We start from the raw sequence: 25,617 nt of genomic DNA on the forward strand, positions 1-25,617 counted from the left end.
CTATAGTTACTAGTCCTATTATGAAAGTCAGAACACAATACTGATGTTTTTCTCCTTACTTAGACAATGGCAGGTGGAAATCAGAGGAGGTTCCCCAGGAGTTTCTCCCTGAGCATTATGATGTCCATGAGCAGACTATGCCTGTATCTACTCAGAGTTCTCAATCATGATACAATTTCTTAATGTGAACAATTTGTCTTCATGTAACTGTTTATGCTTATATTCTAAACTGAAAGTTTGGCGTTCCGTCTATAAGTCATTTTAGAGATGGTTTTTGTTTCTTGGGATAAAATGTTCATGAAGTAATATCACCATTTTACATTTGAAGTATACAATCCAGGAGCATTAAGAACATTCACAATTGGGTTGTATGACCATCACCACTGTCCATTACCAGGACATTTTCAGCATCCAAGCAGGCCCTGATATCTGTTTTAGTCAGCTTTCTGTCACTGTAACAAATGCCTGAAACAGTCACCTTATTTGGGTTATTTTGGCTCATAGTTTGAGAGATGGCCCAGCCCATTGCCATAGTAAGGTGACATATGATAGTGGCAACATGAAACAAAAGCATACACCTTAGGGCTAGTATAAGAGACAGAGGGAATGAAGAGAGAGAAAGAGACAGGAGGGAGAGAAAAGAAAGTATGTGTGTAACTGGAGACTAAGCTCCCACAATCTCCTTCAGGAACATATCCCACTTCCAATGGCCTAAACCCTCCCGCTATGCTTCTAACATTGTCCAAGAATACTAATTTGGAGACTAAGTCTTTATCACTTAGGATTTGGGTGACGTTCCAAATCTAGACTATAAAAATACCCTTTAAATAATTATAGCTCCCCTCCTTTTTACTTCTTATAAATTCTCTTCCATTTTCTAGCTCTATGGAGTGTTCGTATTAGGCTCCTCATAAAAGGGAATCTCACAATACTTGTCCTTTTTGATCTAGCTTATTTCACATGCCATAATGTTTTCAGGGTTTATCCATGTCACACTACATGCCAGAATATCCATTTATTTCATTATGTCTTCAATTAATGTTTTATCTATTTTAACTCATTTTAAACTCCTTTAAATTATGTTCTGTTTACCACTTTAAATTTCTTAAACATTTGCTCCCCATTGAATTAATTGTAATGTCACTCTTTTGAAACTCTTCAATTATTCATCTTAATAAACAGAATACTTATGGATTTTAAACTTAATTGGATTTTAAACTGTTCCAACATATCAAATAGATCTAGTAAAATAGCCTTATATGTAAGTTAAGTCTCAAATTTTCTTTTTTTTTGTAAGTCTCAAATTTTCTTTTAAACATCATATAGATTTAATGGAATTGCCCCATGTCCTTGAAATTAAAATCGCACTAATCTAATCTAGCTAAAGTTTTTGAATTGGTTTTACAGGTTAATCTGCAAGATCTACCATAATCTGTCTTATTAAGAACTACAAAAAAATTAAAAGCTATTAAGACATAAATTATCTTAATGTTGATTTTTTAAAACCCTAGTTTATAAGAGTATTAACACTGTGGGACTGGCTTACTTTGTTCTTTCTAGTCAGAAATACACTTCTCTGATAAATAAGTATCTCAAACAAATTGAGACTACTACCTGTTCAGAAACTTTCAAATAGGAAGCAGGACCTACACTTCAAGAGGTTTATACTTTTCTTCTACTTGCCTTAAAAGCAGATACACATTTGCGGCACAAGAGTACATCTCTTTCCAAACCTTTCAGACATGAGTAATAGAGTATTCACAGCGTCTGGACTCTAATGTCATCGAATTTGCATAGAGAGGGTCCCCTTTCCATTAGTTTCACTAGTTAGTTCTTTGGAGCAATTTACTGTCTTCTTACCTACCTTAACAGACACTTGGTTAACATTCCATTTGTTTTTTTAAACTTGATGGTGTTTTGTATTCCTTCCATATTCTAGGTGGGTGGCCAAGTCCTACAGGCATTTCAGTGTTTGACTAAGCTGTTTCCCTGGCATCTTTTCTTGTTCTGAGGTCATCAACCTGTCCAAATACGAAACCATTTATAGTCTATAGTCCAGATCCAACACACTATTATTTATTTTAGATGTTTAGACAGCCTTAAATTGTTACACTTTCATAGATTTGGTAATTTATTCACTCAAGAAAGTTATTGGGTTATGCTGACATGTTTGGTTTAAATCTCTTTAAACTTTCTGTATACCTACTAAAAGAGAGAGATAAGTAGAGAGAGAGAGAGAGAGAGAAAGAGAGTGCCAGTCCTGGGATTTGAACTCATGGCCTGGGCACTGTCCCTGAGCTATTGTGCTCACTGTAAGCACTTTAGCACTTGAGCCATAACTCCATTTCCAGCTTTTTGTGGTTAGTTGGAGATAAGAGTCTCATGGAGTTTCCTGCCCAGGCTGGCTTTGAACCATGATCCACAGATCACAGTCTCCTGAGTAGCTAGGATTACTAGCATGATCCACTGTCATCCTGCAAATTTTTCTTAATATTATTGGCAGACTTTTTATAAGATCACAAGGATACAGAGATAAATAAGATATAGCGCTTTCCCAGGAGATCTTAAGATGTTTAAATAATTTCAGAATAGTGAACTGTGGGGAACAGCTTATAGAAGGAATCAGATGCACAGAACATGGATGCGCCAATCCCAGGTGATCATCACATTGCCAGGAAGAGAGCAAAGGAAGTACATTTTTTTTTGGGGGGGGGGTGTCTGGTCGTGGGGCCTGAACTCTGGGCCTGGGCCTGGGCCCTGTCCCTCAGCTCTTCAGCTCAAGGCTGCGCTCTACCACTTGAGTCACAGCGCCACTTCCAGGTTTTTTCTTTTTTGTTTATGTGGTCCTGAGGAATCGAACCCAGGGCCTCAGGCATGCAAGGCAAGCGCTCTACCAGTGAGCCACCTTCCCAGCCCAAGGAAGTACATTTTAAAAACCAAAGAAACAGTTTTGAAGTCACAAAAGCTTGGAGAAACTGTAGAATATTCCAGAAGACCTGGGGAGAGTCTGGATCACTTGTGAAGTCATAAATAGTTGAGTTGGTTTAATTTACTAAGAGAATGGTAGGTCAGCCTTTGAGGCACCTTGGATTCTATTTTATACCAGTGACTTCCTACCTATTTTATATTTGAAATTCAGAGAAAGTCAACATTTATAGGCATACACTGGTGAATAAATTGTTCTTCTAACAAGAAATGATGTTTCCAAATGGTTAGTTCTCACAACGTACTCTCACTGAACACAGAAGTGTATGCACGCACACGCATACACACACACACACACACACACACACACACACACACACACAGAATGAGGGCAGTGCTGATAACTTGTCACTTCTGTATCCACTCAGGTCATACCACATGTAATGCTTTGCCAGATAATGTGGAGCAAATGAATAAATTTAATGTTGGGAATGATTTGCTCAGATTCCATTTTCTTGGAACAATAATTCATAGAAAGAGGAAAAGATTTAGAAAAGAAATCTCAGGGAGGAAATGACATTAAAAATGAAGATTGTCTTAGCCAAGAAGTATTTGTCACTTGATTTATAGTGCAAAGTAAGACATAAAAAAAGAAAAATGAAAAACTGAATTGGGAAAAGCTGAATAACTATTTTTAAAAAGATGCTACATGGAAAAAGAATTCATCTAGGACTGTTTAGACAGATTCTCAGACTGGTTTCAGCCTTGTACCATTTTGAACATGATTTTTCCTTTAAGCCTTTCTATTCTGCTTCATTGACCCCAAAGAGAGTCTGCAAACTCATCATCCCATTATTTAGACATCACATTGTCTTACAAAGTTTTAAATGGGAAGAACCTGTCAGCCCTTATTGTAGGAAACATCTGAACTCAGAAAAGGAACAAAAGTCAGAAGCACAGCCAAATGAAACTAAAAGTATAGTGCTAAAACAGAAAAGTGAGATGAATTTAGGATTTTTTTTTTTGGTCGTGGAGGCTGAACTCTGGGCCTGGGCACTGTCTCTCAGCTCTTCAGCTCAAGGCTAGCACTCTACCACTGTCCCTCAGCTCTTGAGCTCAAGGCTAGCACTCTACCACTGTCCCTCAGCTCTTCAGCTCAAGGCTAGCACTCTACCACTGTCCCTCAGCTCTTCAGCTCAAGGCTAGCGCTCTACCATTTGAGCCATAGCACTACTTCCAGCTTTTTCTGCTTATGTGGTGCTGAGGAATCGAACTCAGAGCCTCATGCATGCAAGGCAAGCACTCTATCACTGAGCCAACTTCTCAGCCAGGATTTTTTTTTTAATTTTTGTTTTACCCTGAAGAGAATGTTCCTCCAAAGAAATAGTAAATTCATAGAAAGAAGAAAAGACACAGAAGCCTTCTGTTACATCAATCTGAACAGACAGTAATTGAAAAATGAAAATTTTGACATGGCCTAGTTCCAAGTATGAAGCCAGGCTAAGCAGAAGAGTCCACTAGACTCCATCTGCAATATAATCAGCAAAAAAGCCAGGTTGGAGTGTGAGGTGTGACTTAAGTGGTAGAGTACCACCCAAATAAATGCAAGGGTCTGAGTTTAAATCCTAGTAACCAGCAAAAAATAAAAGGAAGAAAGGAGGGAGGGAAGGAAGGAAGGAAGGAGGGAAGGAAGGAAGGAAGGAAGGAAGAAGGAAATTGACAACTTATTAATTAAGTGCCTATTAGAAGGGTCTACTAGGAATAATGATAAGCCAAAAGCCTAGAGTAAAGCCAAATAGTAGTTGGTAGTCTTAAGCAGCCATTGTATCCAACTACTGAGCTACTGGTAAAGATTTACTTGAGGTATATGGTCTATAGTGAAATGGGGCACAAGTTGTATCTTTCAAAGAACTGAGACACTAAAGAAAAAAATTTTTAATACACTATCAAAGATGAAGAGCAAAACTTGTGCTTTTTCCCTTAAAATGTGAAAATCAACATTAAAAGGTGCATGTATGTTACACTTGAGTGGAAGTGTTAAGAATATCTTTGTAAAAATGAGACAACTCTGTAGTAAAGAGCCCTGAGCAAAGGCAGTAGTGGTTCATTAGTGTCATCAAAGGGATAGAGACACAGCCAGCCACTTCCCAGATGCAAGAATCAAAGATAACTTACTAAAGCATATCATCACATCTAAAGGAGTAACACTGAAAACATTAGGGGAAAGTCATATCCAGCATTTTGTACAAAGGAGTTATACCACTTGCAAAGAATCTCATGGAATGACTTCAAATGCTAAGAGACAGATCTATCTTCAGCATTTCTACTGGGAGAGAAAAGAATAGAAAACTAAAGGAGTAACACTGAAAACATTAGGGGAAAGTCATATCCAGCATTTTGTACAAAGGAGTTATACCACTTGCAAAGAATCTCATGGAATGACTTCAAATGCTAAGAGACAGATCTATCTTCAGCATTTCTACTGGGAGAGAAAAGAATAGAAAATAAAAACAATACCATCCAAAAGCTAAAGAGAAAATTAATGAACCTGTCTTGTCAGTACCCAGGGAGTTCTCCTCCCCTGCCTGTTATGTACACCCTGCCATACCTATACAGAGCACATGAGTACTCACAGAGAACACAATGACCCAAATATCATTGATCCTGGGTTTTCTTTTACCTTTGAGTGAAGTCTTCAAACAGAGAAGGTTGCTCGTAGCTAATTTGTTTTTAAATATACCTTGAAGGTAAAAACTCCAGGCTTCAAAATGTGGCTGATGAACCCATTTCTACTCTTCCATTTTATCACCTCATTCCACACACGAAACTAATCCCAAGTTACTTGCAAATTCAATACAGATAGAATGCTTTCCTGGAAAAGAGGGAGAAGAAACTGAGAATTTTCACAAGCCATTATAGAATAGAAAACAAAACAAGGCTCTTGTAATCTGGGAATCAGTAGTTACTAAGCATGAGCTGTTGAACAATTTATAGGGCCATTGTAGTGGTGTTAGGGGGTGAGGCTTTTGAGAGATGATCAGATGGTTCAGAAAAATAAAGCACCCTCTCCTCTAGCATTTTTGTCTCTTCCCCAGGCTCTCGCTTTCCTGGCTGTTGTTCCACATGTTCTGAGGCAATACAAAAATCTTGGTCAGAAGCTACCCTATTCTTGGACATCTCCACCTCCAGAACCATGAGCCAGATAAATTCCTTTCCTCACTAGTTATCTAGTCAACAGACTACCACTGTGCATACCTACATGCTGTTTGAGTGCTTATGTGACCAGTGGTCTATTACTGCCTTTTCTTTTACTCCCTAAGAGAGGAAGTGCTGGGGTTCCCAGAGCAGGAGCTGCTTCTAGAACTCTCCACATTCTGGATGATTGTTCTCAGCATTTGTTATACCAGAGAGTCATACAGAGCTATTGTCCCCCTCCACTTGTACAGATGTACACAGATTCAGCAAGACAGAAGAGTCCAGTTTGCCTGGTTATTACCAAGCAGGAAAAGGGTAAAGATTGACGAGCTCTGAACTGGACAGTACAGCCTCTAGGACTGTATCATCTTTCAGCTAGAGCTGCTGTGTCCTGGAGCACCTTGCCAGGCCTGTGAGCTGCCTGTCTGCAATTGTACATGCTTTCTAAAAGCTGGAAAGTATTTGAAACTTCCTGAATCACAAGGAAAGTGACAAGTAGCCATAAATCTGGCATTTTTGAAGCATCTTCCCACTTCAAGGCTTTTAAGGTTCGCAAAGTTGTTTCAGAAATGTGCCTACACATCCCTGGAACCCCAAGCATCAGCAGTGTTTTAGGACAGTGTTCTGTGCCCTGTACATAGCAGATTGACACATCATAGTATCACTGGGACCATTCAGTGTGCTATGATTGGCCTAAACATGGCTGTGGGTTGGTACCACAGGTTAAGCCTTATGAAGGCTCAACTTCTTGGAATGAAAGCAGGTAAGTGGCTCATTCCCCAGGAACACTAACCATTGGCTATAAGCTACCTATGAAATAACTGGTCTGTCCTCAAAGCCATCATTACTAGTGAAGTAAGTTGATGTCAACTGAACTAAGTTGATGTCAATCAATCTCCCCATCAGCTTTTGTCATAGGAATCTATGTCAGAGAACATGCAAATACCAATGTAATGGTCAAAATAGTTAAGTTCTTTGAGGCCTGAGCAATGCTTCCTGAAGAATTTGTAGGTCAGGACACTGGTCTCTAGTAGCTCACACTTGTAATCCTAGCTACCTAGGAGGCTAAAGTCTGAGAATCAAGGTTCAAAAGTCCATAAAACTCTTATCTTTAATTAATAAGTAAATAAATAAAAAGTAGAGCTGTAGGTCAAGTAGTAGAGCCATACTTGAGCAAAAAAGTCACATGAGAGCACAAGGCCCTGAGTACAAGCCCTAGTACCTAAAACAATCAAAATAAATTGTCTTTTAGCCAGGCAGCTATACAGTAACTCACACTTATAATTCTAGCTACTCAAAAGGCTGAGATATGAAGGTTCCCGATATGAAGCCAGCCAAAGCAGATGAATCTACTAGATTCCATCTGCAATATAATCAGCAAAAAGCCTGTTTGGAAGTGTGAGGTGTGACTTAAGTAGTAGAGTACCAGCCAAATAAGTGCAAGGCTCTAGGTTCAAACCCTACTACCAGCAAAAAGAAGGAAGGAAGGAAGGAAGGAAGGAAAGAAGGGAGGGAGGGAGGGAGGGAGGGAGGGAGGGAGGAAGGAAGGAAGGAAAGAAAGAAAAAAAGAAAGAAAGAAAGAAAGAAAGAAAGAAAGAAGGAAGGTGACAAGTACCTATTAGAAGAGCCTAATTACATTCTAGTATGAATAATGATAAGCCAAGGAGCAAATTCAGAACAAACTCGTGGAAAAGAAGGTATTGCTCAGTAGCAGAGCCCTTGATTTGTGTGCAGGAAGTTCTGAGTTCAGTTCCCAACACCATAATAATTGTTGCTCATCATCCTTAGTCTTATATTTTCTCTGAGTCAAATTCAGAGTGCGAGGGCTCTGTGCTTCACAGTTCAGTAACAAGGCAACACTCAGTTGGATTCAAAACAAAACACTTAAACCTTCTAGTTAGTTGATGAATGTGGTTAAACATGGGACATAAAAGATATCCGGAATGCTCTCCAGAATTGGTGTTTCAGCATTTGGTGCATCGAAGTTAAAGCAAAACTCTAAATCTGAGGTTCTTAATTTTTTAATTTATAACATCAAAATAAACCTCTATAATGTCATTCTGTCCAAGATAAAGCTCTAATGTTATTTTTAATGCTATGGTAGAATTTAAATAAAATTCTATGGCTCCATTAACAAGTAAGTATCAAAGATAAAGTGTATTGTGGAAATAATGGAAATGTAAACTTTGAGTAAGTTTCAGTAAGAAAAGCCAAAGGCACAGTGTTCATACTAAGAAACTTATGAAGGAGAGTTATATACAGAATTCAATTGCATAGGCAATTAATAACTGCACAGCAATAACACTGCAATGCTTTATGTGTTTAATTGATGGCTTCTGCCTTTATTAAGAGGGAGCTTAAAGGCATTTTTATGATTATTATAATACTCACATCAATTAGTATTTAATACAAGAGTATAAATACAAATGTGACTTATCCCATACACTGCAATATTTTTTACCAGTGGAAATTAGCCTTAACTATATTCTCCACAAGAAATATCAGACAATCAGACAATATACTTTGCTTGCCTATGGTAAACATTAAATAAATTTATACTAAATAAAAAAGAAACTTTTGCTTTCAAACTTATATACATATACACACATAGGTGGAGTAAATAAATGAAAATACTTCTATGATAAAGCCGGTGTTTTGAAACAAGTGAAAAGACTGTTAGCATGAAAAGCACATTTCTCTCTTTCCTTTCCTGTTTCAATCAGACTTTGAAGACTCACCTTGTGATTTGTTTGTTTCACAATAATTGGAAATATTTTTGTAAATGCCTCTTCTACATTTTAGTTGGACTGCACTCAAGATCAATTGAAAACTTAAAATCAGTTATTTAGTAAAATGTCCCCCCAAGATCAGCTTTCACAGATTTTAGTAAATTCTTATAGTTAAAATCCTATTAAAGGAAAACTTTTGAATTTATCCTCACAAAAGCAAAATAGGGCCAATTTAATCATTAGAACTCAAGTATCAGACAGGATTTGATCCTTCATTTTTGTAATTTCCTGTTTGAAATATCGTGCCTTGGGAAAAGACTCTTTTAGGGGAGCTCTGATTTTAATGGAAGAAATTTGTGTTCTGTACCAGCATGAAAAGAAGTTGATTTGAGAGGGCTGAGAATTTCTCAGCATCTACGTTTGATGAAAAAAATCATAACTAGATACAATTTATGGTTTTGGCCTTGCAAATTTTTGTCAAAGAAAGATACTCAAAGTGACACATCTTGGGGAAATATTTGAGCTAAAATATATCACATATATCACACATGTTAAGAACTTGCATGGGCATTAGTGGCACCAACTGGAAGGCTCTTTCATCAGTTAAAGCATTATAGGCTGGCAGACTCAAGTTTTAAAACTAAGTAGCCATAAGGCTCTATGAGGCATAAGAAGGAAGTTGTAAATAAATTTTAAAAAATAACAATATTGAATAATATACACATGTATTCATATATATATATATATACATACATATTCTTCCAAAAACACATATGTTAGAAACTAAAATTACTAAGGAACAGATTGGCTTACATGAATTTAAATATTCTATAAATGATATGGCTAATGTTCCATTTTAATGTTCAAATGATTATTGTAGAGTGGTTTTTGTTTGTTTGGAAGTAATGGGGTTTAAACTCAGGACTTCATAATTTCCAGGCAGGCACTCTACCACTTGAGCTAGGCCTTGAGCCCTTTCTATTTCAGTTTATTTTTCAAATAGGTTCTCAATATTTTGTCTGGGCCAGCCTTGAACACTATCCTCCTACCTCCAATTCCTACCTGTTGAGAATTAGAGGTGTCATCCATTGTACCCAGCTCATTTCTTGAGACAGGAGTCTCAATCACTTCTCTTCTTGGATTGGCTTTAAACTATGGTCCTACTGTCTCCACTTCCTGCATGACTGGGGAGGTATATTCTTTTTTCTTTTCTTTTCTTCTTTTGTTTTTCGGAGAGGGTGCCAATACTGAGCTTGAGCTCAGGAGGGCTTGTAGAGCTTTTTTGCTGAAGTCTAGTGCTCTACTATTTGAGCAACAGTTCCACTTCTGTTTTTTGTGGTTAATTAGGGATGAGAGTTTCATGGACATTCCTGCTTAGAATGATTTCAAACTCCAATCCACAGATCTCAACCTCCATAGTCACCAGGATTACAGACATGAGCTACCAATGCCCAGCAGTATTCTGTTTTTTTCTTATGCTTTAATATATATGGGCATATGATGTCTTTATTTTTAGAAATATTATTTTCTTGAATATAATTTTCTAAGTGAACTATTATACTTATAGATATACACACATATGCATACATGCATATGTGCGTACAGTTATATATTGTTCAATTTTGAATCAATATGCCTCTTCCTAGCTACTCAGGAGGCTGAGATCTGAGGATCATAGTTCAAAGCCAGCCCAGACAGGAAAGGCTATGAATTGTTATCTCCAATAAGCCACCAGAAAACCAGAAGTTGAGGTGTGGCTCAAGTGGTAGAGTGCTCGCCTTGAGCTGAAAAGCTGAGGGATAATGCTCAGCCCAAGAGTTCAAGCCCCATGACCAACAAAGAAAAAAAAATACACATTATCAAAAGTCTAGAAGAACAGATATTTGATTGGATACTAGTCTAATAAAAGTTTATTCTTAACTGACCCAACCCCTGACCCAATCTCTCCCTGCTCTATCTCTACAGAAAAATCATTCTGTGTCTCAGGTACACTAACCTGTCATTGCAACTTTCCTTAAGGTGATATCCAGATAACAGGAGACCTACTAGAAAAAGCTTAAGCTCTTCTGCCTGGAGGAAGGTCATCCACTGTTTTCTGGGCACCTAAAGCTCCTTTCTACTCAATGAGCTGGTGATGCTTTAATTGACCCAGAGGTCAATTAAAGAGAGGCCACAGATAGTCAAGAATTCAATAGAACTTCTAGGCTAATTCATTTATCTCTAAATCAAGGTTCCTACAATGCCTGCTTAAACCAAGATAGAATACAATATTTTCATACTGTAAGTTTTTCAGACTGTAAGTTTTAGCATATGTATGCATGCATGTGCACACACACACACACACACACACACTTGAAAGGTTAGTGACCTCATGTGCCAATATACCTGTTAATATTATAGTGTTATCACATAACCAAAGCTTGGCCAAAAATAATATTTTAATGGTCCATAGGAAAAGAGAAAGAATTGAGGAGAAAGATTGGGGCTTTGAGCAAAACAAAATTAAATTAGGATGATTACCACATGAAGTAGACAAATTCATGCCACCCAGGAGTTTGTAAAACTTTTGCAAAGGACAAGTTCCTATTTCCTCAGGGATGTCTTGAGGAAAAAAAGCATAGGGACAGAGTATATGACTTCTCTACTGCCTTTTAAATGATGATATGAACATTCAGATGGAAATGGATTCTGGCAACAAGAATATATATATTATATATGTCCATATATACGGAAAGAGGCTGTGTCTTCATGTGTGTGGACAAACACATTATTTAAAATCTCAGACTCTTAATATTACTTTAATTTTCACTAAACCAATTATTTTAACCTTCAGATAAAAAATTGTAATTTTCAGATCTATGAGCCCAGATAATTTATGTGCTTCTTAAAATGTTCACACATTTTTGCATCATTGACAATATTTTAGTAGCCTTTTACACTACGTATACATTTTCTAGTATTAGTACAAAAATTCTGTTCTTAACCTTATGCATATACTCTACTTTAAGCAGTTAGTATTATATGTGCTTTTATTTACACATTTATTCAACTTGGGCTATTGTATTTTCAGTTGATTTCATAGGCGGACTTGATACACATTCCTACTACCAGGATCATATTGAGTTAAAGCCTGTTAAACCTGTAAGTAAAGGCATAGAAAAATATTAATCCTTCTAACCTGGCTGAAACTAACCAAACCATCAGCAATTTGGAGCTAGTACTAATCATTGCTTTAACTTTTCACTCATATCTAAAATATACCTTTCATATGTAACCCAATACCTTCACTATTTTTCATTCCAGAAAAGATTTCAAGTGGGTGATGGGGTTTACATTTCTAAAACAATGGTTTGTCTTATTTTCCTTACCGGTAGTTAATTTCACATCACTTTGATTGCAAATGAAAACCATTTATTATTTATTCTGCAGAAGGGAAGACTGGATGGGTGTCTTAAAAGAGAGAAAGATCTAGGTGAGGATCCAGGTTCTACATGTGGGGTTCTGGGTACTTTCTTCAATGTCTCTGAGACTTCTTCTGTCATCTGCAATATGTTCATGGGGAGAAATGGATGGACTAACAAGGAGGATGAATTAAAGTGCACACAGCTCACATGTATAGCTTTGTATTGTTCTATATACTAAAATATGTCCTAAAATGTTCAGGAATGTTTGCTATGTCCCAAGAAGAAGATAGGGAGGAAAAGAAAGTCAGCAACAGCAGTGGAAAAAGTGCCACCAATTATAGTTAAAAATAAGAAAGGAATCTTTGTCAACCAGTTGACAAAACAAGAAAATAAAAGCAGTCATGCTTATTTCTGAAAACAAATTCTAAGGAGCAAATAGATGAATGTGAAGAACGATGCTAGCTATCTCACCCCCAATCTCCTGAAAATACAAAATATACTGATTAGTATTCCTGATTATGAATAAGGAAATAGATTCACTCAAGTTGTGGAACTGGATCCTTTCCTGGGTCATAAACTGGGGTCCACCTCCTCAGATGATCTCCCTGTACTTTCCTGTCCATTTAGCTCAACACGTAATGGAGAATATCATGTAAAACAAACACAGAGAAAAGGCTCTATCTATTGCATTCCTGCCCACATCCACATGAATTTCCCAGCATCTTAGGGACTGAAGCTCTACACAGCCTTCAATGTCTCTTTTGCTTTTTCCAGGGGGGTGGAGGAGAGGGAAAAGGATTAATTTTAGTCTGGAAGAATGAACTAAAGGAAGCATATCTCATAGGCTACACTAAGTCGGTGATAAATGTTTAAATAAATTTTAGTTTCTTAAAAGTAAATACAATTTGGAAACACATTTGCCCTATAAAACACCCAGGACCAAGTTTCTTCATCTCATTATTTTTGTTTCTGAGTGCAAGTAAATAATGTGCTCCAAACGTTTATATCTGTGTCTCTGAGAAGCTTGACAGGGATTATGGCAATAATAAAGATGTTGAGTGCATTGGAAATTAGAAAAAAATACTGAAAGCATGCCTACTGGTAACTCTGGAAGCCTTCATGTATTTGCTTTGAGATAAGAAGAAGATGAACGGGTTCTTTCATCTTGCTGTGGAGAACAAAAAGGAAACTCTGTGGAGATATTACAATATGAAGAATAGTGCAATATAAGAGAGATCTTTCTATTAAGGAAGGTGATTAAGAACTGAAATTGATGAATGTTGATAATGGGTTTCATGACACTAAAAAATGAATTCACACATACCTACTCACCTCCACAGTGTTCTGTGGAATGGCCCAGAGGCAAGTGACTTCCTTTTATGTGCTCTGAAGAACCTTCCATCTCTGTGAATGCGGAATACATAAAAAACACCCTCTTCAGATCACCTAAAAGGCTTTGATCAACTCCTCCACCTCCTCAAAGGGTTTTCTCTCAGCCTCTGTGCACTGCTGAACTCACAGCATTGCAGTTGAATGTAGCATAAGCCACAGGCTGTAAAAAGCAGTCAAACAGGTTTCTGCTTTGAAAGCATATGCATATTATCCTGTCAGATGGATATGGAACATCTTTCAACCATGATCAAACTGAGCCTGAACTGAAATCTTTTACATGAAACAATTTAAGAGGGCAATGTCTGTGATCTTCCTCTGTATGCAAATATTGTAGCACAAATCTTGTTGGCTTCTATCTGCTTGATTTCTTTCTTTTCCCTTTTATTTTTTTTATGCCCATGCAGGAACTTGAATTCAGGGCTTGGGTGCTGTCCCTTAACTTTTTACTAAAGGCTGCCACTTTACCACTTTAGCCATCACTCCACTTCCAGCTGTTAAATGGTTAATTGGTGATAAGAATCTCATGGGCTTTTCTGGACAGGATGGCTTCAAATAATGATCTTCAGATCTCCGCTTCCTGAGTAACTAGGATGACAGGCATGAGCTGACTTCTCTTTTAATGATGATTACATATTGGATTTCATTGTTCCCAGGACAACAATACCACATCAGCCCCTGCTGTTCTACCCAGTAGTTTAGAGAAAAAGTCAGCCTTCTGCATTAAATTGGTAGAGAGGGGAGTGAATACTGCTTTTCAGCTTTCTTTACTGCTGTTTAATCTCCATGGAGTGCAAAGCCAGATTTTATAAGGAAGTCACTTAATTAAGGTGACTAAAAGAACCCTTGGGATATCCCAGGCATGTGTATATGAACAGATACCTTTCAATGTGAGATGAATAGATGCAAGCTGACAGACTATTCATCAGTGACACTGAAGAATTGTTCAGAAGGAAACTTCTGTTCCCATGTTTCAGTGTAGTATGCCCACAGTCAAATTGCACATGACGGGGGCTGGGAAGGTGGCTCAATGCTTGCCTTGCATGCCTGAGGCCCTGGGTTCAATTCCTCAGCACCACATAAGCAAAAAGAAAAAAACCGGAAGTGACGCTGTGTCTCAAGTGGTAGAGCGCTAGCCTTGAGCTGAAGAGCTGAGGGACAGCGCCCAGGCCCAGAGTTCAGGCCCCACGACCGGACCCAAAAAAAAAAAAACAAATTGCACATGACTATGTATGCTGGGACAGTAGTTGTGGTAGAGCTGAGGTGTTTCACATTAAAGTCTAGCTTTCCACACTTTGTCTTTCTTTTTATACTACTGATACCAAAGCCATCTTGCCCCCACTGATTAAATAAGTCAGTTTAGTTCATGTTCTAGCCATTCATTGATTATCTGGAATGTGTGTACCAGGCACTGTCCTAGGCGCTGGTTAAATAAAGATAAATTAGCACTTGAGATTTGACCTCCAGCAGCAAATGATCTAGGAAAGGAGACAGGCATAGAAATGGTAAATACAAAATGATGTTAAGTAGAGATGGGTGCTTTCAGTGAAGAGGTCCCAGAAGAAGATGCTGAGCCAACATTGAAAAGATGTGCACAGTCCATTAAAAGAAAATAAGCAACCACTTTGCAAGACAGTTTGGTACTTTCTTACAAAACTAAGCTTTCTCTTACCACACAATTGAGTAATGAAGCTCCTTCATATTTATCAAAGGAGGTGAGAAATAACATCCACACAAAAACCTGCACACAGAAGTTTACAGGAGCTTTACTCATAATTTCTAAAACTTGGAAAAGACAAAACAAAATGAGATGTCCCGTGGTAGGCAAATGGATAATAAACTAGTAATCCAGATAATTGCATTATTATTTTGTGTCGAAAATAGTGAGTTGTCAATTTATGAAAAGTGAATGCATGTAATGAAACAAATAAGCCATACTAAAATGGCTGCATATTGTATGATTACAGTTATCTAATACTTTGAAAAAGGCAAAACTGTGGAGACAATTATCCAGATCAGGGTCTGGGAGAGGAAGACATACATGAGTAAGTACAGAGGACATTGAAGGCAGTGCAGCTATTCAGGACAATGCAGTAGTGGTGGGTATTTGTCTTTACGCCATTGTCCAAACAGAATATTTGACACGAATCTGACTTTGGGTAACAATAGAGCACTAATATACATTCATCAATTGTAAACAAAGGTACCGTTTTGGTGGGGGATAGTGGGGAAGATTATGAGAAATCTCTGTGTTTCCTTTCAAAAACTGCTCAAAAAAGTCATATTTTATAAAAAGAAGCCAAGGGACAGGGCATTTTGGTACACACCTATAAACCCAGCTACACAGGACGAAGAGATGGGAGGATTGTAGCTTGAGCCCATCCCAAGCAAAAATAAACTAAAATATAAAGGGTTGAATCATGGCTGAAGTGTACTGCAGTTGTTTGTGAAGTGCAAACCCTAATACCCACACACATGTGCTCACACACACACACACACACACACAAAGATTGAAGAAGAAAATCGGTGCCCACCCCACCCCCAGTATGGGGGCTAACTTGCATTGCTATGGTACAGAGGACAAAGTTAAAATGGCTAACCTACATAGTGTTTGCCGGACTTCTCCCATAAACTCAGCTTAACCTATGAGGAAGCAGCTGCTGAAGCAAAGCAGGGACCATGACAGCTCCTAGGGAGGACACTAAGAGCTATTTAGCAGCCAGAGCTTTGCCAACTAACTAATATTGCTCTTTGTGCCTGAAGCTATAGAAATGCAGTCAGCGCTTGCCATCTGGGTTTGACTTGGAGATAGGTGACACACAGGTCAGGACTCCATCATCTTGCCACACTGCCAGTGAGGAAGTAGAACTCCCATCATGACTCCAATCTAGTGCTCACCCGAGTCAGCCCATTACTTTCCCCCACATGCTGACTCCACATTTCACCAGGACAAACTGCGAAGGCTTAGAGCAAGAGTCAAGTACTCAGCGAGGCTTCGTGGGGGCACTCAGCCTGGCCTGGCAAGGACATAGTGGTGACCCAAGGGGAAAGGGCTGGCAAAAACAGATTTACCCACGGGAAGAAAAACAGCATAGCAAAAACCCACACAGCTACGAAAGTGAGACGGACTAAGAGAACACAGGGAGCGACTAAATTAAACTTTTGTCAAAATCATGACTGGTGTGTTCCCATCAAAATGGTTAGCCACTGGATAATAAGAAAATTAAGCTCCATGTAGCAGTAATTCTTCCCTTAGAAATAATTAGACTAAGGCACTTTATTAAAAAAAAGAGATAACAGCTGAATTCTAGGACTGAGCTGTACAGAAGTAGAGCCAAATCTGATCATTCTAGAAATTTCCATGAAGATGCCCCATGATGCAATGAAGGCAGACTTGATAAAGAAAATCAACCCTGAACTCTGCCCATCACTTTTAAGTAATCTTTTCTAAGATTTCCCAATGAGAACTTGACTATTCTTTTCTTTCCTGACTTACCTGATTGCCTTTGCTGGAAGCTAATTTTTCTTCACAAAAAAATTGCTACATGCTATGTGGCCACTGCTGATTGAGTGGCTGTTCCCACCACTAAATGCTAATAGACAGAAGAGACTAATCCCCACTTCAAGCTAGCACTGCTGCTCCTCAAGGTGCCCTTACTGCTGGGCCTCTGTGTCTAAAAGTCCAGGCCTGCAGGAAATCCACTCCTGACATTGGGCAGTGGGACAGATGCAGAGGTGGGAAGGTCTGTTTCTCTTTTGTGCCAGTAGTCCTGTTTGTAAATTAGTTTCATATCAGACCATATTGCATTTACAGTATCTAGATCAGACACTATTAAAAATATAAGATGTGTATGTGTGTCTATGTGTGAACTCATGTGTGTGTGAGAAAGAGAGAAAGTTGGGAAGGTGAAAAAATATGCTTTTTTAAAGACCAACAATCACTAGACTGGTGGCTCATGCCTGTAATTCTTGCTATTCAATAGGCTGAGATGTAAGGATCATGGTTCAAAGCCAGCCTGGACAGAAAAACTTGCATGAATTATATCCAATTAACCAACACACACACACACACACACACACACACACACACACACACACACACACAAATTACCAGCCATGTGCTAACAAACTATGGCTGTAGAAATATAAAAATGAATAAAATGGAAACTCTTTCTTTGTTCTATTCTCATTAATTCTTGATCAGCTAGGGCTTAATAGTTATCTACACAGACAAAGCAACAAGCTATGTAAAATCCTCTTTGCTGTCTGCCCTCTACAACACACACACAGTAAGGTGATTGAGCTGTTCTCACAGAGAAGGATGCAGTGTTCCCATTACTGAGCATAGAGTCCCATTTCCCAAGTGTCATCATCAGGCCCTGGAAATGGAAGGCACTTATGGAGGCATTACCCGTCAAAGTCATCGCACTTGCAAACACTGCGAGCATGTTAGTTGTCCCCCGCGAGTGATAGGCTTCCCTGCCTGCCTTACTTAGCAAAGCAGCAATTGCATTAGGACTCATTCCCCTCCCTGGCTTTAGAGTGCTTTCCCTGTCACAATCATTAGTAACTTTCCCATCCATCATAAAAAATGATTTCACCATTTCAGGGACTACTGCAAGAGCTTATGCTAATGTGTAGTAATTTGATGGTGACCATGTAGCAATGAAATGTATGGATTTGTGTGGCTGAGGTGGCTCGATCTCTTGATCATAGTTGTTAGTTGTTAGTCCTTGGACCACTCTCATTTCTAGGAAGCCATGATATCACCAACAGTGCAGACACAAGAGGGTCTAGGGCGACCTCCAGGACTATCATTGTCCTATCTCGCTGAGGACACAGACATTTCTCCTGCCATGTGACCTCACTCTCTGCTCCCAGAATATTAGAAAGCCTTCTTATGCTGCCTCATGAACATAAGAATTATTTTCTGGGCTGGGAAGGTGGCTCAGTGATAGAATGCTTGCCTTGCATCCATGAGCCCCTGGGGTCGATTCCTCAGCATCACATAAGCAGAAAAAGAAAAAAAAAAAAAAAAGGCTGGAAGTGGCACTGTGGCTCAAGTGGTAGGGTGTTAATCTTGAACTGAAGAGTTGAGAGATGGCGCCCAGGCCCAGAGTTCAAGCCCCGACAAAAATAAATAAATAAATAAAAATTATTTTCCAAAATGAGAAAACCCATATCTGAATGGCACCTTGTAGACCTTACCTCAGAAGCAGATCTCACATTAAAGATGAATGGAGTAAATACTCTGAGATGCCTTCAGCTTACATGAATACTCCCATTAACAAAGAAGCATGCCTTTACCTATTGTTTTATCTTCAACTTAAAAGGACCTTATGAACTGAGTGGATAAATGAGCTTCACTGCCCTTTCTGACTTAGAGATTTCCTAAAACTATAAAATCCCATCATAATAAACCAACTCTTTATCTTTCCGTTTAAATCCCTGCTAAAATTCAAAGTGGTAATAGGAACAGATAGATGGACTTGTAATTCACACACAAAGAAGCCAGAGAGCAAGGGAAATGTCATGGAAAGATAGGACAGAGCCAAGGTGTCAAAGATTGAACCCTCTACTTTCACAAGAGTGGCTACCAAAGTAAGGTGAAACTGGGAAGTTGAGAAATTCTTTTTTAACTTAATTTAATTGTCAGTATGATGTACACAGGGGTTACAGTTACATACATAAGGTGGTGAGTACATTTCTTGTCAAATTATAACTAAATAATACATTTCAGGCCATAGAATAGTTACTGAACTGAGTAGAAGTTTCTAGATGGAGATATAAAGTAAGTGTGGACACAGTCTTTTTGTTGTAACGTTCATAATTTGGGAGTTGGAGGGATAAAACTGCCATGACTGGGTGGAATAACAGAGGATGGCGAGTTGTGACACTGGAGGCCAGCATCTGTGTACACGGCACAGATGTGTACAAGTCACAGCTGGTTACGTAAGAGGTATTGGTAACCAGATGAGAAAGCCACATGCCTGAGGAGAAGTGAAAATCTTCACAGAGACAAATTCCAACTGGATCTTCAAAGGTAAGTAAGATTTGGATCAGCTAAGACCTCACAACAGAGGAGCTGTGAGAGGTGATAAATACAACAAATATTAACTGTGCAGCATGTATAGTGTGAGTGTTGGTTTTGTGCAAGGGTCATAATTCAGAATCTCCCATTCCCAAGGCTTCTCATTTAGGACAAAATCAGGAATATGAAATCCAGAGTCTGTGCCCAAATCGTGGACTGAACGTGTTAGTATGTATTAGGTGATGTTCCCCAAATAAATAGAATGAGTAGCATGCATATCAGGGAATGGGTGTATGCAGAGGAGAACAGACTGACAGACAGGGGCAGGAGGCCGATTTTTAAGAAATTACCTCACACAATAGAGACTGGCATGTCCAAAATCTGCAGGTTAGGTTGGCCAACTGGAGATCAAAAAAGATAAAATATTGTAGCTGAAATCCAAAGGCAATTTGTAGGCCAAATTTCTTCTCCTTCAGGAACATTATAGTCTTTTTTCTTCAGGCCTTTCACTGATCAGATGAGATCCACATATGTTCTTTACACAACATCTACTGACTTAAATTCCAATCTCATCTAAAAGATACCATCCAGTGACATTAAACTGGTATTTGAACAAATATCAGGACACTGTGGCCTAGCCAATTTGACACACAAAAGTAAGCATCACAGGGAAGGGTGTATGTAAGAGAAATGGGTCCAGTGTTAGGTGATATGAAAGCCAGACAGGACAATGCTTATGTAGATTCTGGAAGAATATTAGGCCAGAGTTGTGGCTGGTAGGCACAACACACCTCTGTCATCTTTACTTCTGATACACCCAATAGTAATGATCCTATCACCTCACAACTGCTGTCAAAGTGGCACTTTCTCCCAGAAAGTGGCCCCATACCTTAAAGCCCAACTGCCACCCTAATCTGAAAAGTAAGAAAACCTAGTATTCCAGCTTTCTTCTTGCTATTGGTTCGACAGGAGCAGAGATAAGCAGAAGTTGATTTGCATTTCAAAAGGTCTGGATGAAGAGAAGGGATTGTCATTGTTTAATGTTGAAGTTATTTACAGCAATTTATGTTTTATTTTCTAGGTCGAAATAAGTAATGCCATTGATTTTGAAATGCGGCTGCTGGATTTGACTTAGGGAGCAAAAGCACCACTGAGGGCCAGCACTGTGGATCCGTCTCGTTCCACCTCCCTCCCAGACAATAACTGTGCCTCCTGCTTCCCCACAAGTCACCGAGTTCTTCACTCACATTCTGTGTAATATTAGCAGTGTTCAGTTAGATGAGTTCTGGGTGCTTGGGTGGGTATTTTTTTAGTCATTTTCTTCTTATATAAGCACTTGTAAATTGTAAAAAAAAATGGTTTTTAATTTTTTTAACAATATCTAATGTGAGGCATGCAATATGATAAAAAAAAAAATCTCTGAAAAAAAAAAAAAAACCTTCTACCAATCATCTTGAAGAGAAACATCCGCGTGTGTTGCCAGGTGTGGAGTCAGTGATGCCAGCTGCTGAGGTTCTTCTAGACCACATGGACTGGCAGTGGCAGTTGCCTTGGGGCAGCTCATTCATGGGTAGAAAAGATGGACCATCGTTTTAACACCACAAGACAAAACATGTGTTCTCACCTTCCCACACTACTACACAGGATTAGGGCAATTTAAATTTCACATTCAGGCCTGGCATCTTGTTCTTCCAGTGTTTTGAAATATATAGAGATCTTAGATACTGGAAAGAGTGAAATGATTAATGGATCCCCCCCTTTTCCTTTTCGGAGAAAACATGAATGTCTCTCAACTCCATATTTCTGCTCTGTCTCCCTCCTGCACAATGATGTCAAACCTACACATACAGCACCCAGGCTGGGGGAGAAATCACAGTCACAAATCTAAATCAGAAACTTCACTCTGGAAATATTTGAAGGGAAGGAACATTTTAAAAATCACAGAATTCTCTATAAATGTGTCTAAAGAAAATATTTGTGTGTGCCCTACATTTTTTTCTCCTGCTCTATCCCAACAAATAGTCCAGGACATACAGTTGTCTGGAGAAAAAAAAACAGATGACTATTTTAAATCCACATCACAATTGTTTGAATTATTGTCGTTATTATTATTATTATTATTATTGTTGTTGTTGTTACTATGTTGGTGCTGGTTCCGGGGCTTGAACTTAGGGCTTCACAGTGTTCTCACTCAGATGGGTTTTTCACTGGCACTCCAACACTTGAGCCACAGCTCCACTTGTCTCACAGGCATTTCTGCCTAGGCTGGCTTCGAATTGTGATCCTCAGATCTCAGTCTTCTTAGTAGCTAGGATGACAGGTGTGAGCCACCAGCATCCAGTTTTCCATATTGTATTTTTTAATTGGAATAATATTTACATATGGTGAAATGTACAGATATTAAGAATGCTACATGAATAGTCTGAAAAAAGTATACACTCACGTAACCAATGCTTCAGTCAAATTATAGGACATTCCTATCACTTTAGAAAGTTTCCTCTTTCCCACTTGTCAATCAATTGCCATGTTCCCATAGTCAACCATTGTGCTGATCTTCATCATTGATTAATAGAGATAGGGTAAACTCTTCTCAATATCTGTCATATCACTTGTTTTCACCTTTTCATTATTACTCACTCTATATAAGCTTCCCCCATGTTAACAAAGTTGAACATTAGTGCACTGTGTAGTAGAGATTCTTGATGTGTCACTCTTCTCTAAGAAGTCTGTAAACCACTGAAAAATTGTTACTAATTTTTTACATGTATAGAAGCTCTTCCTCCTCCTCCTGATTCTCTTTTTTCCTTCTCTTCTTCCTTTCATCTTTCTATAGATTTCTTAAGACTGTTAAGAGACTGTTAATGTAAAACCATTGCCCTGGTTGCTCAAATTCCTAACAACCACAGTGGCTTCCTGGAAGTATATTCTATACTCACAGACCTCTGCATTGTGTCCATTGGGTCCACTGACCCTCATTAACTAACTTTCATTAATCATATTTCATCCTACTGAATAAACCCAGTTTCACAATGAAGAGATAGCTAAGCCTTAAGGTAGAAAAATCCAAACCACCATTCTGCAATTGAGAAAGTGAAACCTAAGGCTTTGATGAACTTCTCCAGAGTCCTGTATTTGTGTAGAAGGACAAGAACTGTGGCTAAAGGAAAAGAACATGGAGGACATAGTTGAGGTTTGGGTCCCAGCCTACCACTAGGACCTTGGGACTTGATATCTCTGGACTAGAGTCTCCCCCCTCTATGAAGGAAAGTCATCTTCTAAGTAGGAATCCTACCTTCCAAAGGCAAGGTGAAGATTTGATTTTAAAATATAAGTACTGTGAAGCCTTCAGAGCAATGAGTTAATCCTGGGCTAGATTTCTTGTGATCCACTCAAAAAACCCTCAGTAATAGCAAAGTCTTCTACTGCCTAAAAAGTAGTAGGAAAAAAAGTTGTCCATGTTTAAGCAATTTAAATTAATGCAGATTAAAAATCTCATTTTAATTAAAAGATAAGTGTAATAATATTCCAAAATTTATACATCATGTTATTATTGCAAAAGCTTAGGAAATTCAAAAAGTATCAAAAGTCAACAAAAAAGATGGATAATAGTACTACTTAAAGACTTTATATTGCTATTTCATTGTTTGTGATGAAATGAGAAAACTCAAGTAAAAACATGGCTAACATTTTATAAAAACAGTACCATACCAAGTTTTGTTTCTCTTTTATTTTCCTATGAATTTCTTCAGGTTTCTAAGATACATCTCAGCCTTAGATACTATCTAGCTGCAGATAACTGATTGGAGAATGTCTTTACCTTAGTGATTACTGTAGCACATGTGGTAATCTTCCTCCACTTCAATAATGAAGTTATAACTTTCAGCAGTTCCTAATGTACAATTCAGCAATTCCTAATGAATAGCAAAACGTTGCCACTCACCAAAAGTAAGTTAGAATGACTTCCCATATAATCTTCCTCTTCAACTCTCATGTTTCTGGCCACTACGTAGAGTTTCTGCTTACTTGTAACAAAGGAGTAAAGATTAGGGCAAGGTTGAGGGCTAACACTTGGCAATTACTAGTTAATCTGGCTAATTTCAACATGGCAGCTGCTACCCAGGGATGAGTTGTTCCAGTCCTTGCTTTTGCCATAGCCAATAAATCTCAAGATCTTTTAGAAAAGTATCCATGTGAATATATCCTCAAGAATCATCACCTCCCTTTGATCATTTAATGTGAGGTATGGACATACATCTTGTTTTAGAGGTATCCCTAAAACAAAACATATATCCATACCTCCCAAAATTCGGGATGTCGTTGGCTCATTTGTTTCAATAACTTGAGAACTTGTTATACCAAAATATTGACTCATTTGCTTTCTCCTGCAGAAAAAAAAAAAAAACATCCCTGTTATTCCTATAGACATCACTAAATGAGCCACTCAGCTTCAAGAAGCTGAATCCAACAAAATATGGGAAGACTGCCATCTGTCTCACTTAATGAACGGGACAGTCCTGATTGAGCAGAATTTGTCTTCATTAGAATTAGCTAACATGTACATTGCAAAGCTGAGGGAAACCATTGTGACTCTGCTAAATCGAGAAGCAAATAAAAACCAAAATTGCTCTTTTCAATCTTTGCAAATTAGAAAGGAATTTTGCCAAGAGTAAACAGACCTTCAATTTTATACTCAATTAAAACATGATGATGCCTCAAATGTGGACTCTCTGTGGACTGTAAATACTCTGGCTGGTTAGTGTTTGTGTGTGTGTGTGTGTGTTTGTGTGTGTGTGTGTGTGTGAGAGAGAGAGAGAGAGAGAGAGAGAGTCTTAGGGCTTGAACTAGGGGCCTGGTCATTGTCACTGAGCTTTTCTGCTTAAGGCTGGAGCTCTACCACTTGAGCCACAGCTCCACTTCCACTTCCAGCTTCTTTCTTGCTTGCTTGCTTTCTTGCTTTCTTGCTTGCTTGCTTGCTTGCTTGCTTGCCTGCTTGCTTGCTTGCTTGCTTTTTTGGTGGTTAATGGAGATAAGAGTGTCACAGACTCTGATCCTCAGATCTCAGCCTCCTGAGTAGCTACAGGTGTGAGCCACCTGTGTCCAGCATAGTTTAAGGCTAATACTCACATTGTTTCTGAGTTGTTCTAATATGTAGCTAGAAGAAATTCTATTCTTGACTGGAGTTCAAGTGTTCTAACTTGATATTTTAGACCAAGAAAGTATCTGCTTTTTCTCAAAGGCAGCTGAATGAAGGAGATAAAAATGCAAATAATTGATACTTGGAAATAGGAACCTTAAGTGTCATGGTTTAACAAAATACATTTCAATTCAAGAATGAACTTGTAACTTGTTTGAATAAGAGATCCTTTTAAATATCTAAGAGCTATGTTGAAATATTTGTGATACATAGATCTACAGCTTAAAAGTTATCAGCTGAGGGGTGGGAAGGTGGCTCAGTGGTAGAGCGCTTGCCTTTCATGCATGAGGCCCTGGGTTCGATTCCTCAGCACCACATAAGCAAAAAGAAAAAAGCCGGAAGTGGCACTATGGCTCAAGTGGCAGAGCGCTAGCCTTGAGCTGAAGAGCCGAGGGACAGCGCCCAGGCCCAGAGTTCAGGCCCCATGACTGGACCCAAAAAAAAAAAAAAATTATCAGCTGAATGGTCAGCTACAAAATAGAACTAATAGAAGAATTTACCTTGCATTTAACTGACAAGTGAGAAATTCAGGAAGTGAGTAGATATATTTTAAATATTAGTTGTATTTACCAGTAAATAATTCTCAAAAAAAGAAATTAAGAAACAAATTTTATCCTTGAAAAAATTTAGCAATTTTATTGGGGATTAATTTTTTAAATGTCATTTCTAGAAGGTGGTCATAAAATATTTGGTATTTATAGAAAATTTGATGTCAGGTGAAAAATTAATTAGTTTCTTTCTTTGAACTTG

At 38.4% G+C, this 25,617-nt stretch overlaps 1 protein-coding gene across 1 annotated transcript in view; it reads left to right on the forward strand.

Annotated features, from left to right (window-relative positions):
* Nkain3 (sodium/potassium transporting ATPase interacting 3) overlaps positions 1 to 21,005 on the forward strand; it is a 280,286-nt gene extending 259,281 nt beyond the window's left edge. The window contains exons 5-6 of the mRNA XM_042666127.1: positions 11,920 to 11,990; positions 20,755 to 21,005. Coding sequence (XP_042522061.1) covers positions 11,920 to 11,990; positions 20,755 to 20,808 — 125 coding nt within the window. The 3' untranslated portion in view covers positions 20,809 to 21,005. The remainder of the gene's footprint in view (positions 1 to 11,919; positions 11,991 to 20,754) is intronic.
* Positions 21,006 to 25,617: the final 4,612 nt, after the last annotated feature.

Source organism: Dipodomys spectabilis, unplaced genomic scaffold, assembly GCF_019054845.1.
Source record: "Dipodomys spectabilis isolate Male_0828 unplaced genomic scaffold, ASM1905484v1 ptg000015l, whole genome shotgun sequence".
Taxonomy (NCBI): domain Eukaryota; kingdom Metazoa; phylum Chordata; class Mammalia; order Rodentia; family Heteromyidae; genus Dipodomys; species Dipodomys spectabilis.